We start from the raw sequence: 17,422 nt of genomic DNA on the forward strand, positions 1-17,422 counted from the left end.
TTCATCTATAAAAGGGGATGCGCACTCTCCCAACATCTAGGTGAATCCAGGTTGATCAAAGCGAATCCAGATTCATTAGATCAACCAAGTTCACTAGCTCACAACCACAGAACCGCCAGGTTCAGACTTCAAGCACACGCTTGAACACTTAGCTCATAGCGGAGCTCCTGTCGCTCTCGGCCCTTCTGACCGGAGTCCGACCGGACCTCTTGTACCCCATCTTTCTCCTTCTCGTTTGTAACCCCACTGCAAACCTCGAGCACCTGGCCTCAGGAATAAAGTCACCGACCGACTCAAACTGGACGTAGGACACATTGCCTGAATCAGTATAAACCCTGTGTCATTGAGTGCTAGGTCATCTCCGATCACAACGTACGGCAAAACTATAAATATTTACTTGTTAGTCACTTTCTGCACCGACACATATGATATAAAAATATAGAGAGAGTTGCATATGTTAAATAAATTACATGTAATGTATGATAAACATTAGACACGCGGTACACAACAAGGATGTGAGCCACGTGGAGATGAAATTGAGAGCTCTCAATGCAGGTTTCATAAAATTTCATTTATCCGAAAACAGTGCCAATTAGGTCTTGTGAAACGAAACTCACCTCCTCTTTTCATATCACTTCATCATTTTTATTGATGTGGCACTTGAAACTCGACTGACCTAAAAAAATAAAAAAGGAAGAGAGAAAAAGTAGCAGCCGGCAAAAACAAAAGGAGGACAAGGAAAAAATGGAGAAGCAGAAAGACAAAGTTTGTCAGAGATAAGGTGGCTAGGCGAGCATTGGAGTGCGCACTGTCAGTGCCATCAAGAGAACTGCCACTCTCTGTGTACTAAAATGAATTTTCATCTCACTTTAAAAACATTTTTAGTAAATTACTCATATAAAAAATAGTATCTTTAAATCTATGTTTAATTTAATGCTTAATCTATTATTTATAATGAATATTTCGTCTGTTCCAAATTATAAGACATTTGACTTTTTTAATCCCAAATTTGACCACTTATCTTATTAAAAAAATTGTACAAACATAGTCAAATTTAAGTCATTCCTGAAAAACTTTTATTAATAAAGCCATGACAAAAGGAGTGATATTTTGCACAAATTTTTGAATAAAACGAGTGGTCAAACTTGATGTCAAAAAAGTCAAACGTCTTATATATATATAAAGGGGCAGACCCAGCGCCGGAGGCTCCCACATGAGTGGGGTCTGGGGAAGGGAAAAACCGAGGCAAGCTTTCCCCCGCAAAATCTGCGGAGAGGCTGCTTCGAACCCGCGACCTGATGACTCAGTGAGACAGCTCTCACCACTGCACCAGGCCTGCCCTTCACGTCTATATATATATATGGTCAAATTCTAAAGGATAAGTGAGATGTGTGCCTATTTTAAGCGAGAGGAAGTAAGGAAGTATGTGGTATAGGGCCTACCGCCATAAGAGTTTGCACATCCACGTGTTCCACGTGCGTCTTTAGAGTAAGGCAAATAATACAATATACTATTGGTTATATGTATACTTGTCTGTCAACTCATTTATATAGTGGTTAGCTTACCTGTGGCTCACTTGTTTCTCACATAAAATTATTTTAATTTTTTTTATGATGACCTATGAATATGACATGTAGAGCCCGTGTATAATTAATTTTTTTCTTTAATGGGATGTAGCTATGGGTGTCATTGTTTTTGTAGATAAAATCACAACAAATATGATGGCGAAAATAGATTTAGAATCATTAAAAATAGTAGCACTTGAAGTTTATAATCGAAAAAATCATGTAACCAATTTATTGTTGACGTCTCACCCGAGAGCTTGGCATGCGGATTGCGGGCGGCAAAGCTTAAGCTGGTGATCCGCTGTCGCCCGCAGAACGTTTGAGTATCGCCACCATATTGGCTCCGTTCGCGTACCCTTAAACCTGGCTTGATTCACTTTTTTTTTTATCCGGAACAGTGTTTTTCTCTCACAAATTTCTTCAGATTCATCCAGATTCCTTCAGAATTCTCTACAACCAGTAATATAGGGGATTAAATAAAAACATGATCAGCAGATCATCTTTTCAACCTCCTTTCTCTAAAATCTTTTGTCAGTCATTCAGAATCCCACCTTAATCCCACAAACCAAGGAAATCTTCCACTATTTTTTCTCAATCCCCTTTCTTCCTCCTCTCACTGACACCACGAGCCTAGACGATGGTGGAGTGGTTGCCGTCATTGCTGTGAGCACGTGGGCCGCCGAAAGACCGCCTTGTCAAGGAGGCCGAGGGCGTAGGCTGTCACACCAGGTGGGAGGGGCGCGTGGGACGCCAAGCCATCACTACGCTGTCGAGCGAGTGTTCGGACCGACTGCGCTACCAAGCTACCGCCACGTGGGGCGGGCGAGTGTTCTAGCCAGCTGCACCGCTGAGCTGCCACCGTGCGCGTCAGGGGTGCCAGACGAGCACCGAGAGAGGGAGGAAGACAGAAGAGGAAGAAGGGGTAAGAGAGGTGCCACTACCATGTGGGGCCCACGTAAATTAAAGGGATGAATTTTCTCGATCTGCTTTGATACCCCAGAATTCAGTTTTCTCAATCCACTGTAGGAGAATTTAAGAAAATGCGGAAATAGATCTGGTGGAGATGCTCCAATGACGGTTTACTTTAATTGAGGCATGCCAAAATTTTATAGCCAAACTTCGATCTAGAAGTAGCCGATTTTTCATGGCCGTTCAAAATTTTTCTTGGCAACTTGAGGGCTCGTTTGATTCGCTGCTAAGTATTGCTACAATGTCACAAATTTTTAAAGAGTCATGTGGCTGAGTGATGAAACTATGATGTGCTGCACTTAGTATTTTGTCCCAAATACCATAGACTCATTACTTACCAAAATTTACCAGAAGTGTGTATGATTTTGTCATTTTGGTGGCCATTTTTTCTGTGACAACTATAATTTACCTAAGTTGAGATGCGATAATAATATTTGGGAGCGAACCAAACAAGGCAGGATCTTGGCTATTGCCTCTTTGGGGCATCCTATCCGGATGGATTTGGGTCATTGGGGTGTCTTCCAGTGTTCATCAAAAAGCTCGCACAAGGCACCAGTATTTATAGCGTGACGCTGTTCTTCCTCTTATTCCATCACTAATATATCTCATCTTGTACGCACAAACTGTACAGGAGCCTGCAAACGGGCGCGGCGTGATCTGTGCCTGGCAAGCGCAGCTCACCGCTCACTGCCCACAGGAGAGGAAAAAAATTGAAGTGCAGCAACGGTGTCATGCGAATCACCGAATCGGTACTGCCGCCGCTTCATCGCCGTGTAATCTTGGAACACGGCACCAAGCGCGAGATTCGGTGCCAGCTCCCGGTGCGCGAGCGGCTGCCCGGTCACGGGGGACGCATCGTTCCCTCCGTCCAGCCAGCCTCTGATGGCGTCGCCCTCGTACGTGAACCCGTCTGCCGCGACGTGGGGATCCCTCATGGGCTCCTGCAAAAATCGACTCGCGGAAAACATGTTCACAAACTGTCTGTCTTGCAGAGCGCCACGCACTGTGCTCAGAGGAGGATGCAGGCACCCACCTGAAGGATCGGGCAGAGGAAGTAGGACGGGACGCGATCTTCGTCGTAGGGCGACTCAATGACGGACGACGGCGAGAACGCGGCCAGTTTGCTCTGGTTGAGCAGCGCTTGAATTTCCAGTTCCAGGTCCCTTTCACCGGTGCCCAGATCGATTTGTATCTGGACATGCTCCTTCTGTGCCTCAGTTACTTGACCGGCCGTTCCGAAAACGGCATCCACATCGACGACGTGGCCTTCCAGGGACGATCTCTCTGACATTGCCTCCTGGAGTTCGTCTGTTGCCGTGTTTTGCTCGTCCACGGGCACCTGGTTTGTTTTCCTTAATCGAGCGATCTCTCGGTGTGCTGTAGCATGAGCTCCTTCAAGCTCTTCACGCTTTCTCGTCTCCTCTAAGTACAACTCCTGGTATTCCTTTGCCTGCAAGGTTCAGAGTTCTCATCAAAATCTAAAAAATGTATGCAACTAGTAGAATGTTTCAGTGGTCTAATAAGCCATTTATTATATACGTCACGTATCTGATTTTTTGTTGTTATTCAGGCAACAGGTAATTTTGTTATTGAATTGTACTGATTGACTGTACGAGATTGTTGCCTGAAAATTCAGGCGCTGCCTGAAATATAGCAACTCCATTAATAAGTTTGTAAGATTTTTTTACTTCTCAAGGGGCAAGGAATTGTACTTTCTGAAGAGCAGAGGCCACTTCTCCATCTGCCTTTTGGCGCCTGGAAGATTCGTTTAGGGCTCTCTTCATCAAGTTCTCAGCTGCTATGCATGCCTCTTTTAGCTCATCGTACAACCCCAACTCCGACTTGACGTCGTCCTACACACCAGTATAATGGAAAAAACAGAAATTTAAGCTTGCCAGAATCATTAGAATCAGGAGATCTCATTAAATACTCTGTCACACCTCTTTCTGGTAAGGTACTAACTGCAGAGCTTGGTGATGAAAATCAGGGAGAAAAGGTGTGGCTGATGGTGCAATCTCCTCTTCCTCACCCCTATCATAGAAAAGTCGATCAGAAATTTGTGACCCCCATTGTCATTAGCTACCAGAAATCCAAAAGTTACAACTCAGGCTGTACCTGGTACAGATTAGTTGTCCCTTGCAAACACACCAAATCTTGCATGATGGATCAGCTCTCTGCATAATTTCTGTTGCTGTCTTACATTTAGGTTTGTCCATTTTTCTGAAACCAAAGTTGACGAATGTACTTTTGATACATAATGGATTTATAATTTTCCATGTTTACCAGATACAGAATTCAAATTTGAAAAAAGAGGATTTACTTATGTCAGATTCACCTTGAATATTGCCTGTCTGCAGCACCTGAAATAATTAGCTTAGTGACTTTATGCAAGACAATGAGTTCAACCAGACCAGCTACAACGTCTTCCTTCTCAAAAATTAGTTTCTCACATTTGACCTGAATTTGCAAAACATGGGGACCTATCAGTCATCCTGTTCAGTTTGAAACTTGATGCTAACTTTTAAATTGTTAACTGCATGCCAAAACCATATAAAGAAGGTAAATGTAAAATATACGAGTGTATGACACACCAACACAGTGGTCATGAAACATGAGGAAGGACCAAAATAGCACCTTCATTTTTAAGCATTGATGAACATATCCGTCTAGCTGTTTATCCACTTTCTCATGCTCGATCCTTCTGAACAGTTTCACTTGCTTCGGACTCAGTTTACTAGAGTGGAATTTAACTCCCACTGCATAGAAAGATAGAATTAATAAAATTATCTAACCACAGCAGGCACAAGCAGAACTAATATCTCCTATCCACAGCAGGCACAGGTAGAATTTGCATGTCCTGGAAAAGAAATCACAGAGTAGTTTTCTTCTCCTCAAGGCAAGGTAATATTATTGTTCGCAGCCCACAGGAAAAAAGTGGATTATGGTTAGGCTAACATTCATTTTACAGTCACATGAAGTAACAATCCAATATTTCACCACAGTTAGTACATATCCTATTTAATCTGATATATACACATATAAAGTATTAGTCCGATTGGACAATCGCCTTATTGAAAGTTTGAAACACGAGAAACAAGCAAACTACAGGAAACGTTAGCCAGGAGAATTCTCGTGGCCAGAATCATGTGGCCGGTCACAATACATCATGATCAATTCATGTGGCCAGTGGCCTCGAATTCCCGTGGCCAGAATCATCGAACTACCATTTGCAAGAGCAACAGAACGAGAGGTAAAAGCATATTATAAGATAAAGAAACACGTACTCACTGGAATCATCTGTGGCGGGACATGCACATGTGTGATCACAACCGTGGTTCTGCTGCCGCCGAAATGATCGAGAACCCACGACAGCATGGACTGTCCCGCCTTGAACTCCGCCGGCAGCACGACGAACACCTTCTCCATCGCTGCCGCCAACTTCTTCGCAGAGTTCGCTGTGAAGCCTAGGTTTAAAAGAGCTCCTTGTCTGGTGGCAAGTGGCATAAGAAACACGCAGACGTTGGACTTAGTATAACATACAAGAGACTTTGGACGCGGGACAGTGACACCGTGCGAGGAGGAAGCCAATGGCACGCGACAGAGACATACAGAGACAAGGAGGAAGTTCCCAGGCTACCTGCAGTTCTTAACTCAGTGTGAGCACTTGTCACATCAGACAAAATTTCTGCTTGTTTCATAATGCCTTGTAAAGTTGACTAACTCATCAGTCATCTATGCAATATTTTGCTGGTTCAAGTTTCAACTGATTGGGAGCAAAGAACACGGCATGAAGCTAGGATATAATAACATCATCGAGAAAACTGAAATCAGATACTGGTATAAGATGAGCATGTTGGAATATCTAGTATTAAAATATTGAATTACAGACATATTAAATTATTAATGTAGAATATCAGAATATCCATCTTGTATAGTGTTTAACATCCGGGGCAGAATTGGCTACATATGTCTGATAACAAAAGCAGAGGCCCAGCCACATTGATAAGTACAAAACATGCAGCAAATGAGCAATATAATACCACTCAATTTTCAATAAAGGATATTTAACCAATTCAAAGGTGGTGGTGCTGTACTGGGATAGCAATAGTGCAGATACTGTGGTTTTGTTTTTTTAGATGTAGTACACATCAATCTAGATGGCAGAATAACAGAAGGCATAACTTTAAAAAGATCTTACAATCACTGCCATGGGACAAACCATTTTGAAATTGTGACACCAGAAGCCCCCCTTACATTGTGTTTTGACTTTTCACATCAGGAACCTTCATCAATCTACTTTCACAGCTACACCTCATTTACTTGCATGAACTAGTACAACATTTACTGTACCATCTGGTTATCTACTAACTAGTATGGCAGTGTAACTGAATAGCTAATAAACTAGCAGTTTGTTAGCTGTTAACACTTTGGTTAGAAAACTCAGCACTTAAGGAGTAATTTTCTTGCAGGACTTGGATATCCTATCTTCGAAAAGCATATGTTCTTTAAATTGGGAGTCTGATGTTGCTCCTTGAGTTGATAAACTCGACTATCTTGACTAAATCAAAATCAGTGGCTTTCTGGTAACCTGTAACAACAAATAGAACAAGACAATAAATTGGCGATTTTCATGTGAGATAAGAGTTTCAAGCAACATTTTCGCAAAAAAAAAAAAGAGTTTCAAGCAACAAAATCAGTATAGCTGAAGCTCTCATAGAATCTGCATGTGAAATCATGAGTTGCGAGGACAATGTCAGGAATTCAAGTTCTAAAGATTAACAGGTTTATGATTTCTTTGGATTTTTTCCACAGTAGGGTCGGGGCATTTTTTTTTGTACTGCTTGGAAAAATGTTTTTGAAAGGGCTCAGCAATCTGGCGATAAGCCCAAACTCACGAAAGATGACCTAGTAACCACTGATTTAGAGGAAACATACCGCCAAGGGAACTCTGAGGTGTCTATTCCAGCTCGATGCAATTGATCGACGTATTGTAATGCTTCTCGGCACTCTTCTCTGTCATCAAAAAACTCACTTTTATCGCCTTCAATCTGATAAGTATCGTTCCCTTTGCCAGTGATAACCTGAAGGTAGAAGCATAGATGTCAGGATCATGATGAACCCAAGAAGTGAGACAGGTGAACACTACTGCATTATAACTGTGTGGTTTAAAGAATCAAGACCACTTTCTCATCACAACACTAATGTAGCACAATTACCACTTTCTAGATAGTGATACCACAACAGTAACATTGTTTGCATGCTTGTAGTGAGACATGGATTATATTTTGAAGTCCTAAATGCTTAATATGATAGGGTTAATGTCGTCTTCTGAAGGCTTTTCTGTTAAAAAGATCAATGTACGGAGGCAGTGATCTACGAGTTTCAAATTTTTCTTCACAATTCAGTTATATGGTCACAAGCTCAGAACTACAGAAAAAGGCTTCCTGATAACATAAAACTTGGAGAAAACTTACCACCACATCACCCTGTTCGCCCATTGCAACAGCAGCTCGCACTGCAACTCTTCTAATATCATGTAGGAATAGCCTATGCCCATTTGGAAGGGATGGGTAATGATCATTAGCACCATATTTCAAGTATTCTTCCATGGTCCACCCTACTCCTGCCAACATATCATCTAGGATATCTACTGCAGAATAGAACAACAAATTTGTGTAAAAGTTCAGGGCAATTATGCATTAATCTCAGATCTGGTCTACATATTAGATATTAATTAAGAATCATACGCGGATCTTCGTTTGCTGGATTGTCTGATGTCAACATGACAACATCACTTTTATCAGCCTGCGATCTTTGTCATCACCGGCCTCTTCCCTCTTTCTTTCTCTCCGCAACATCCAACAACTAAATTAAACAGCATAGCAGGAGGTTCAGTTCCCATGCTATAACCAGAATAGAGAAAATAGTAGCATGTACAAATAATCAACATTTCATACAGCTCTGTGTAGGCAGTGTGTGTTGTTAACAAAAGCTACAAGTAAAATTATCTTACCAGTGACAATCCGGCGTGGTCCCAGCTCCCTTACACCATCCAGAAGCCTCGACAGAGCTTCTGGTGTCCTCGCATGATCAACGATTACCCCAAAGGCTTGCTCCTCATCGATTAGCTCACACCGGCCTGGGATCGCATCCACCTCTTCTATGCCCCTGACTATGTCCTCCAGTGGTGCACCCACTGCAATGCCAACTGCCACAGTTGCAAGGATGTTGTAGATGTTATCTCTTCCAAGCAGCCCAGAGGAGATCTCGAGGATCCCATGTGGCGTCTGAACTAAAACCTCCGTCTCAAACAGGGAAAGCTGGTATTTGAGAGTGTGCACATCAGCTTTCTTGTTCTCAAACGAATATGTCACCACAGGGACATCATGCCCTCCTTGTGCTGCGAAGAATGGGGCGCATGGATCATCAATATTCACCACCTTACGATGGCGCTCAGGGTCCACCATTCTGGAGAACAGAAAGGCCATGCTGCTCATATACTGCTCATAGATCATGCCATCCTCCCCATCAGTGTGCCTAACATTAGTCAAAACAGCAATGTCATAATCTATCTCACTGCCCACACCAGATGGAGGCATCCCATCAGTGGCTGTCTCCAACACAACTGCCTCAGTGCCATTGTGTAACATTGTCGCCAACAGCTTCTGCGCAGCAATGGGGTCACCAGATGCATCAGGCCGTGCATCAAGCTTGTTGCTGCCGAAGGCATAGGCCCCAAGAACGCCCACCAGGCCAGTCCTCACCCCAATGGCCTCATACACTGCTTTGACGAGGTGAGTTGTGGTAGTTACGCCGTCTGTGCCAGTGACACCTATGACAGCCATGTCCGTCGACGGCCGCCTGTAGAGGCAGGCAGGGAGCACGCGGAGGGCGGCCAAAATGTCGTCCACAATGACCAGCGCGCGGCAGGCCAGGGTGCCCTCGATGTTGAGGTCCTGGTCAGCTACGACGGCAACGGCCCCACGCTTGTCGGCCTCGGTGAGCCCCGCGAGCCCGTCCTCTCCCACGCACACAAAGAGGTCGCCCGCCGCCACCAGGCTGGCGTCGCGCTGCACCCCTGCGAGCGCGACGTCCTGGTCGCCCGTCACGGCCACCGGGACGAGCTTGCTCTCGTCAAGGAGCTCAGCCAGCGTCATCTGGAAGGCCGGTTGCCGCATCCTAGCCCCCTCGAGGCCGAGCTCCTCGGCCACATCAAAGCCTTCCCCGTCCTCGTCGAGCGGCAATCCATCGTCTCCGTCCTCGTCCTCGCCCCCCTCCACCTCCTCATCCTCCTCGTCCGCCACGGATACAACACTGAGTCCCTGAAGCTTCCGAATCTCATCGAGATCGATCACCTCCTCAGGGGAGAGCTCGTCGGCGAGGTCCTCGTCCTCCGGCTGCGATTGCGACGACGACGGCGGCGGCGAAGCAGGGGACGGCTTGATGAGTCCGCGCCGAGTGAACTCCTCTCTCTTCTCCGCGATGGCGCGGTCAATTTCGTCGAAGAACTCGTCGTCAGGGTCGTAGCTGCCTCCGCCGCCGCCTCCGGCCGGGGAGGGGGACGAGAAGAGCGGGTTGTCGGGGGTGATCTCCGGCTGGCGGCTCCGGGCACGCTCCGACGCTGCGCGCAAGCTGGTCGTAGCGGTTGAGGCCATGGGAAGAGTCCTCCGCGGCCTCAGGAGGTTCATCGTCGGCGGTGGGCGGGCGGAACCGTCGTGCGGCCGCGGCAGGCGAGGCGTAGGGGGAGGCGGCGGGGGTTGGGAGGGGCTAGGATTCTGGAAGGCGGAGGGCGGGAGGCGGAGGGGAATGGGAAGGGGAGGCGGAAGGCGAGGGGCGCCGTGGCCATGGGAGGCGCGCCGTGGCCTGAGAAGGTGTGCGCTGCAGCCGCTGTTGGTGAGAGGTTTTGGTCGTTTTGGATTGGGGAGAACCGGAACTCTGGAAGAAGGGGATGAGGTGGTGGGGACTGGATTAGTGGGCTGGTTTTTGAATTTATGGACCGAGCGGTTTCACAAAACATATGGGCCGGGGCACCAAACATATGGACCCAACTCTGGAAAGCTGAAGGGGACTGGTTAGTGGGCTGGTTTTTATGACCAGTAACGTGCCTGTGCCGTTGCGACCGGGCTTCATCTCCACGTCGATTCCGTCGGCCCCCTTTACCTCCGGCCGCCTCATAGGCGCAGGCAGCTGAGGCCTGAGGAGCTACCGTAGTGTTTAGCTTAGTTTAGTTTTTTTCATGCCAAAATTTTGGCATGGTATTTCTCCCTCTTGTTCTTCGCAGGTGATGATACTACTAGACTCTATTCCTCTCGTGGATCCGGTACATTTTAGTACGCTTATTTGTGTTCTGACTGGAGCCATAGTCCTTATGTTGAAGCCCGAAAAGCCGTACGAGAAAATGACTCCTCCCCACCCATTTCGCGCTAAAAGTGCTCCTCCGACCTGCATCGTTTGGTGCGGCTCCGCTGCCGGAGTGCGGGAGCCGCACCAAATAGGCCCTATTTCCTCTATCGAATGAACGGGCGGCGCCAGGGGTTGTGGTGGATAGAATGAACGGGCGGCGCCAAGGGTTTGCGGCGAATGGATGGGCAACACTTTTAGGCCAATTGTGGACCAATGGCGCAGGCGACGCGAGGTGTGGCTGATCGATATAGGAAGGGGTGTACCATTGGTGCAAGTCGGGTGCCTCGAGTAGTGGAGGTGGTGTAGGCCGCCGGGGGAGAGGAGATACGGTGGAGCGATTGGGAGGCGCGCCCTGCTTCTGCCAATGCACGTGGGGAAGATAAGGCTCGAGAAAAAAGAAAGCTCATGGATGACGCCTACTAACAGTGCCAAACAAAAAATTAAGATAAACTTATCCCTTCAACTAAACACGAAGTGGGTTACTTCCATGATAAAATTATGCACGAATATATCCTATCTTGCTTGTCCTTAATCCAAACGCATATTTAGCTTCCTTGATTATAGCTAAGACTTTCTTAGAAGTTATTTAAGTGTTCTGGGTTATATAAAGCCTAAACTAGCTATTGCAATTCCAACATGACGATAGCAAGAGCACTACGAGTGGAGCCGCCGGAGGCCGATGTCCATGTGTAACAATTAACAAACTAACAACGACATCCATGTTTTTTTTTTCTTTTTGCAATTCTAACGTGAGGATAGCAAGAGCACTACGAGTGGAGGTGGAGCCGCCGGAGGCCGGTGTCCATGTGTAACAATTAACAAACTAACAACGACTTCCATGAACCATGGGAAACTGCAAGGCTGGTGGGTCTTTTTGCCAGAAAACCTTTTGGCCTGCTGGATTACTTGGCGGTTTGGCGCCTCTCATCATCCACTGACGTAATTTACGATCAAACTGTGTAATTAGTTATTTTTTTATCTCCGAGCAATTATGGGCCCCATGGTTCGGTCACCTACTGTACACAACTACACGTCAGGAAAAAAAAAGTACACGTCATCGTACCGATATTATCCACGCAACCACCCCCATTTTTTCCCGTGCAAATTCCAGTCCGATTTGGACATCGTCTCCTTCCTCCACTGCCCACCTGTTCTGCACTTCTGCCGCAGGGAACCCTAGACCCTGCTGAGCAACCCCCCACGGCCTGCACGGCGTAGCTTTGCGGAAAATGGAATACGGCGTCGCCTCTCACGGCGCCGTCCGCGCCGCCGCGCCGCTCGTCGCACGGCCGACCTGGCTCCTTCTCTCGCCGACGCCACCGGCGTCGTCTATTCAGGTCTTGCTGTACTGCTGTTAGCGTTGTGTTTACCTGTTTTGTGTGAGACGCCTTTTTGGTGTGGATGCGTGGAATCTGGTGAGGTGATTGATCGGGAGTGGGAGGTGGGGAATTTTGGTACGAGGGGAATCCGTGGTGTTAAATCAACGAAGTGGTCAGTAATTTTTTTATGCCTATGCGTTTAATAATCTAAGCGGCAGTGCTTTTTTGCTCGTGCAGATTCAGAATCGTCTTTATTCGATCTCGTCACTCCCACTAAAGGCTGGACCTGTAAGGGCATGCAGAGCTTCTTTAGCCAGCAGCTACACGTATGGCATTTCCATTATAGTTATAGCATGCCTGGTTGGCATGTACCTGTCATTGATATTTTCTTGCACCAAATTGTCCACGATTGTGTTCATGTCCTCGATGTAGTTATGATCTTCTGATGTCATGGCACTTACTGCTTAGCAGGCAAACATCTGAAACAGTTGATTTGGACTGGGAGAACCTGGGTTTTGGGATTGTGCAAACTGATTATATGTATATTGCAAAGTGTGGGACGGATGGCAACTTCTCCGAGGGTGAAATGGTGCCCTTTGGACCTATAGCGCTGAGTCCATCTTCTGGAGTCCTGAATTATGGACAGGTTAGTAGGATATAGATCTCTTTGCTTCATATATTCTGTGGTAGAACAGATTAGTTGAAAGCAGAATACTTTTGAAGGCATAAATACTCTATTGTTTGCGGCAAAATGATGTGGAGTCTGATTTATAGGGATTGTTTGAGGGCCTAAAGGCGTATAGGAAAACTGATGGATCCATCCTATTATTTCGCCCAGAGGAAAATGCTCAGAGGATGCAAACAGGTGCTGAGAGGATGTGCATGCCTGCACCTTCTGTCGAGCAGTTTATCGATGCAGTAAAACAAACCGTTCTAGCGAATAAGAGATGGGTAGGTTCACTGGATACAAAGTTAGGGTACTTTTGTAGTGCTATACCCATTACTTATGATCATGGTTTAATTGGTTATCAAACATCTTATGCTTCCAGGTTCCTCCTACTGGTAAAGGTTCTTTGTATATTAGGCCCTTACTTATGGGAAGTGGGACTGTTCTTGGTCTTGCACCTGCTCCTGAGTATACATTTATTATATTTGTCTCTCCTGTTGGGAACTACTTTAAGGTTGGTACTTTTTGTTTAAAATTCTGCTTCCACTATTTTTGTAAAATACTTGTTTAAATAAATAATCATTAGATTAGATACTGATGTACTTTTATAAACCATGTGCTATGTGCCCCATGGCATTGTGCTGTGGAATTAAAGTTATGCTGCAAGCCTGCAACTAGAATTATGGTTATTGTTGTACTGTTATTGGTTATGATAAACCAACCTATGGAATTGTTGAATGTTGATGCGTCAAGCTAAAGATTATTTGTTGAATGTATTCACTGGTGTCTGCAGGAAGGTTTAGCACCGATAAATTTGATAGTTGAAGACAAGTTCCATCGTGCTACTCCTGGTGGTACTGGAGGTGTGAAGACCATAGGAAATTATGCTTCGGTAATTTATCTATTCTGCTTTGCTGCGCAAGTTATTGAAGCTACACCACTGTTATTTCTGCAACCTTGCTCCCTGATACTGCTGTTGCTTATTACATACTAATGTAGTTACTTTTCAGCTTCAAATATTCAAATTGCAAAAAAAAAAAAGGTGATTGAATATAATGTGGCATACAATTCTTAAGAATGCAGCATCTGTACCTTGCTATGAAATGACAAAACTTGAAGCTAAGCATATGGTAAAAACTGGAATGGAACAGTGTCATGGAGATTTCATAAAAATGCAGTGTTGTATATGTTTGTTTCCTACATAATAAGCAATTCATGCGTAATGACTTTTAAAACCCAAGTATTTCCTTCACTGTATTTTGTTATCAACATTCAAGGAGCATTCTTTTTTTTTCTGTTAATTATACTGGAACATCAGATTTTCACCATAAAGTTCTATAGTTTTTGTGCTTTTTTGTCATTTAGATAAATATCTTAGATGTGATGGTGTATGTCCTGACATTCCAGTCAGTCTCACGAGTCATGATTGGTCGTTATCTATTATTAACTATTACTTTTTGCTATTATTCTGTGGCAGAAATTCGATATTGTATACACAGATTTTAAGCAGTATAGTCTTCTTGATTGTCATCATGTGTTCTTGTCATTGCATAGGTGTTGATGGCACAGAAAATTGCAAAGGAAAGGGCTATTCTGATGTCCTCTACTTGGACGCTGTTCACAAGAAGTACCTTGAAGAAGTTTCTTCATGCAATATTTTTGTTGTCAAGGTAAAACTGCTAACACCTTTTTATTTTGGCTTGAATCTTGGTTTTAGCAGGTCCAATAATTTTAAGTTCTGAAAGCTAGTAATCAGCCAAGCTTGTTAACCTATTTAATTCAATTTTTTCTCATTTCGCCCTAATTCATGACTGCAATGCTAGGTGAATTACATCTGTCTTGAAACGATAAGGCTGTCATGAGGCCTGTCTTCTATGAGTAATTGATAATAACCACATTAGTATCCCAACTCTCAAGTGTGCTCTTCCAGTGAAGTAGGATAAGGGTTTTTGTGTCAGGCCTTCTATGTAGAGTAAATCTTTGTGACTGAAAATTTTAACCTCCTATCATGCATAAACCTTTTGTGCCTAGTCACCTAATGGAAACCAGAAGCATGTCTGTAACACATTGATTTGTAGGTTGGCCTACAGGTCAGGACTATTTTATACACAAAGATAGAAGGTTCTTTGCCAGATTGTTGCATGGCTGTTCAATAGGATATAGTGCCACTGCCACCTGGTCAATCTCTATTGTCACCTAATAGGTTGAGCCACACTTCGCAGCTTAGAACCTTGCAGAACTGTATCATCTACTGAAGGACGACCTGTTGTTGAATTCTCTCGATTTTCCTGCTGACTTGCATTTGTATAGCGTATAGAACATGCTGTGCCTACTTTTGCTTAAGGTCCTTTAGTTCAGCAAATTATGGGCTAGCGTATGCATGTCATCTGTTACTTACACGTGTTTATTCCATTTATCGTCTTATTCACCAGGGCAATGTTATTTCTACCCCGGCAATAAAAGGAACAATATTACCTGGTATCACAAGGAAAAGTATAATTGATGTTGCTTTGAGTAAGGGCTTCCAGGTAATTACTTGTGTTACCATGAACTGAGAAATCATCTAGGAGGTTAGTTGTTATATTAGCTTCAATGCCTTTGCTTATATAAGTTAGCAGTGGTTTTGGGACAGGAAATAGTGAGCCTAGGTCCATCTATCCATGTTTTGCAAGTGGGCTCTAGCCTCTAACCATGTTGGCTAGCTCATTTTAGAATTGGAGCTAGCAACCATGGTTGGATTCCTGGTTTGCACATGTGCCATTTCATATGGCAGGAGGCTGACTGGCTGAGCCCCTAGTCTTTTTTTCCCCTTTCTATATTCATTTTTGTTAGTGCATCTCACTGTTCTTCCCCTTTCACTGTGAATATTAACAGGGGTACTATATTACATACTATTTTACAAAGAATATATTTGTTCTTTTACTTATGTGGGCTGTATCATTAAGTGAATGAAATTAGAGCTTGGTGGTGATGTTGACCCAGTTGGAGGTGGCAAGACATTCTTCTGAAATCATGACGAAAATTCAATGCATAAGATAAAACTTCTGTTGTAATATTAATTAATGTTTTGTTTCTGTTGCAAGGTTGAGGAGCGGCTTGTTTCAGCGGATGAACTGCTTGATGCTGATGAAGTATTCTGCACAGGAACCGCTGTTGTCGTGTCTCCTGTTGGGAGTATTACATATCAAGGGAAAAGGTGAAACATTATCTTTGCTTGAGAACTCAGTTTTTTATTGAAATAAACATGCATTTAAATCAACTTAATGTTGTTTGTTGCATAAGGTAACTAACAGTCATTATCATGCATTGTCCCTTGAATACATGAGGCAAGCCATGAACCATTTGAAGTGCTACTTGCTTAATTTCTCACTCTCTTGATCATTTGTGTTAGTGTTTGGTATACTGGCATTTGTCGACCTTGTTTTGCTGTGCACTTTCTGCCTTCATTGCAAAATGTCATTTTCTTTCATCAGCATTGTCCTCGATGACTGCTAAACATGGTTTTGGAGGCGCTGTGGTGTACAGTGTTGGGGGCATGCCTTAGGTAACAAGGTATAGCTAGGACCTCAGGTCGGTCATGTGGTGTCGTGGACTCTGGACATGCCTGGATGTCTAGGCGAATCAATATGCAGATATTTTCATCCCAATTATATTCTGAGTGCATGACTGAATGCCAACAATTCAACAAACCCTTTTGTTTGCTATCAGAAAAAACAACAAAACCTTTTTTTAAGCCCCCTTACATGTCAGACTCTCCAATAAACGAAGACTAGTGTCATTATGCAAGATCGAATCACTTGAACATTTGTACATAATATGGGTCTTCCAACTTATTCTTTTAATCAAATGTTATTCTTTTTGGAGAATTATTTAGCAGTGATATCATTACATGTAAGGGAGTTCACTTTGCAGAGTGGAATACGGCCACCGAGGTGTTGGCGTTGTGTCCCAGCAGCTATACACTTCACTGACGAGTCTTCAGATGGGTCAAACCGAGGACTGGATGGGCTGGACTGTGCAACTGAATTAGTTGACCGTGGATCATGCCCGCACCGTGGATCATTCCCAACAGATGATGGCTTCGCATGATCCTCATCTAGACGATCACAATCATGTGTACCTCTTCAATTACAGTTTTGTAGTGTCTAATGCGATGGCGTCCTGCTGTATATTTCGTAGATAGTATTTAAACAATATAACAGTCGTCGTCTGTACCCTTCAGTTTTGTAGCATCTGCCGGAGACGAGTACTAGTTTGGTTATTTTCTTTCTTTTCTGAACGAAGAAAGTTCTAGTTTTATCGTGGGCACTGGGCACAATACATGTTTCGCATTTGACTTCGACGGCGGAGCGATTGAGCAAGGGAGAACCGGTTGCAGGCCGAGTTAAGCTGGAGTAAAACATTACATCAAGCAAGAGTAGGCAGAGCTGTGAGGCCCAAATGTGTATCGTGCCTTTTTGAGACAGCACTGTAGTAGCCTGAGCGCAGTCTAATCATAA

The 17,422-nt window shown here is 44.3% G+C and overlaps 1 protein-coding gene and 1 pseudogene across 1 annotated transcript; one reads left to right on the forward strand and one right to left on the reverse strand.

The window, feature by feature from the left end:
* Positions 1-2,868: 2,868 nt before the first annotated feature.
* Positions 2,869-10,396, reverse strand: LOC136541401 (UDP-N-acetylmuramoyl-L-alanyl-D-glutamate--2,6-diaminopimelate ligase MurE homolog, chloroplastic). The gene is given in 13 exon segments (XM_066533252.1): positions 2,869-3,475; positions 3,568-3,984; positions 4,247-4,387; positions 4,475-4,565; positions 4,650-4,754; positions 4,870-4,991; positions 5,169-5,290; positions 5,819-6,021; positions 7,470-7,615; positions 8,009-8,184; positions 8,282-8,339; positions 8,341-8,399; positions 8,548-10,396. Coding segments are annotated over 13 exon segments (3,579 nt in total). The 5' UTR covers positions 10,223-10,396; the 3' UTR covers positions 2,869-3,211.
* A 1,650-nt stretch (positions 10,397-12,046) lies between these two features.
* On the forward strand, positions 12,047-17,220 carry LOC136541441 (branched-chain amino acid aminotransferase 2, chloroplastic-like; annotated as a pseudogene).
* Positions 17,221-17,422: the final 202 nt, after the last annotated feature.

Source organism: Miscanthus floridulus, chromosome 1 (assembly GCF_019320115.1).
Source record: "Miscanthus floridulus cultivar M001 chromosome 1, ASM1932011v1, whole genome shotgun sequence".
In the NCBI taxonomy this organism is placed as follows: domain Eukaryota; kingdom Viridiplantae; phylum Streptophyta; class Magnoliopsida; order Poales; family Poaceae; genus Miscanthus; species Miscanthus floridulus.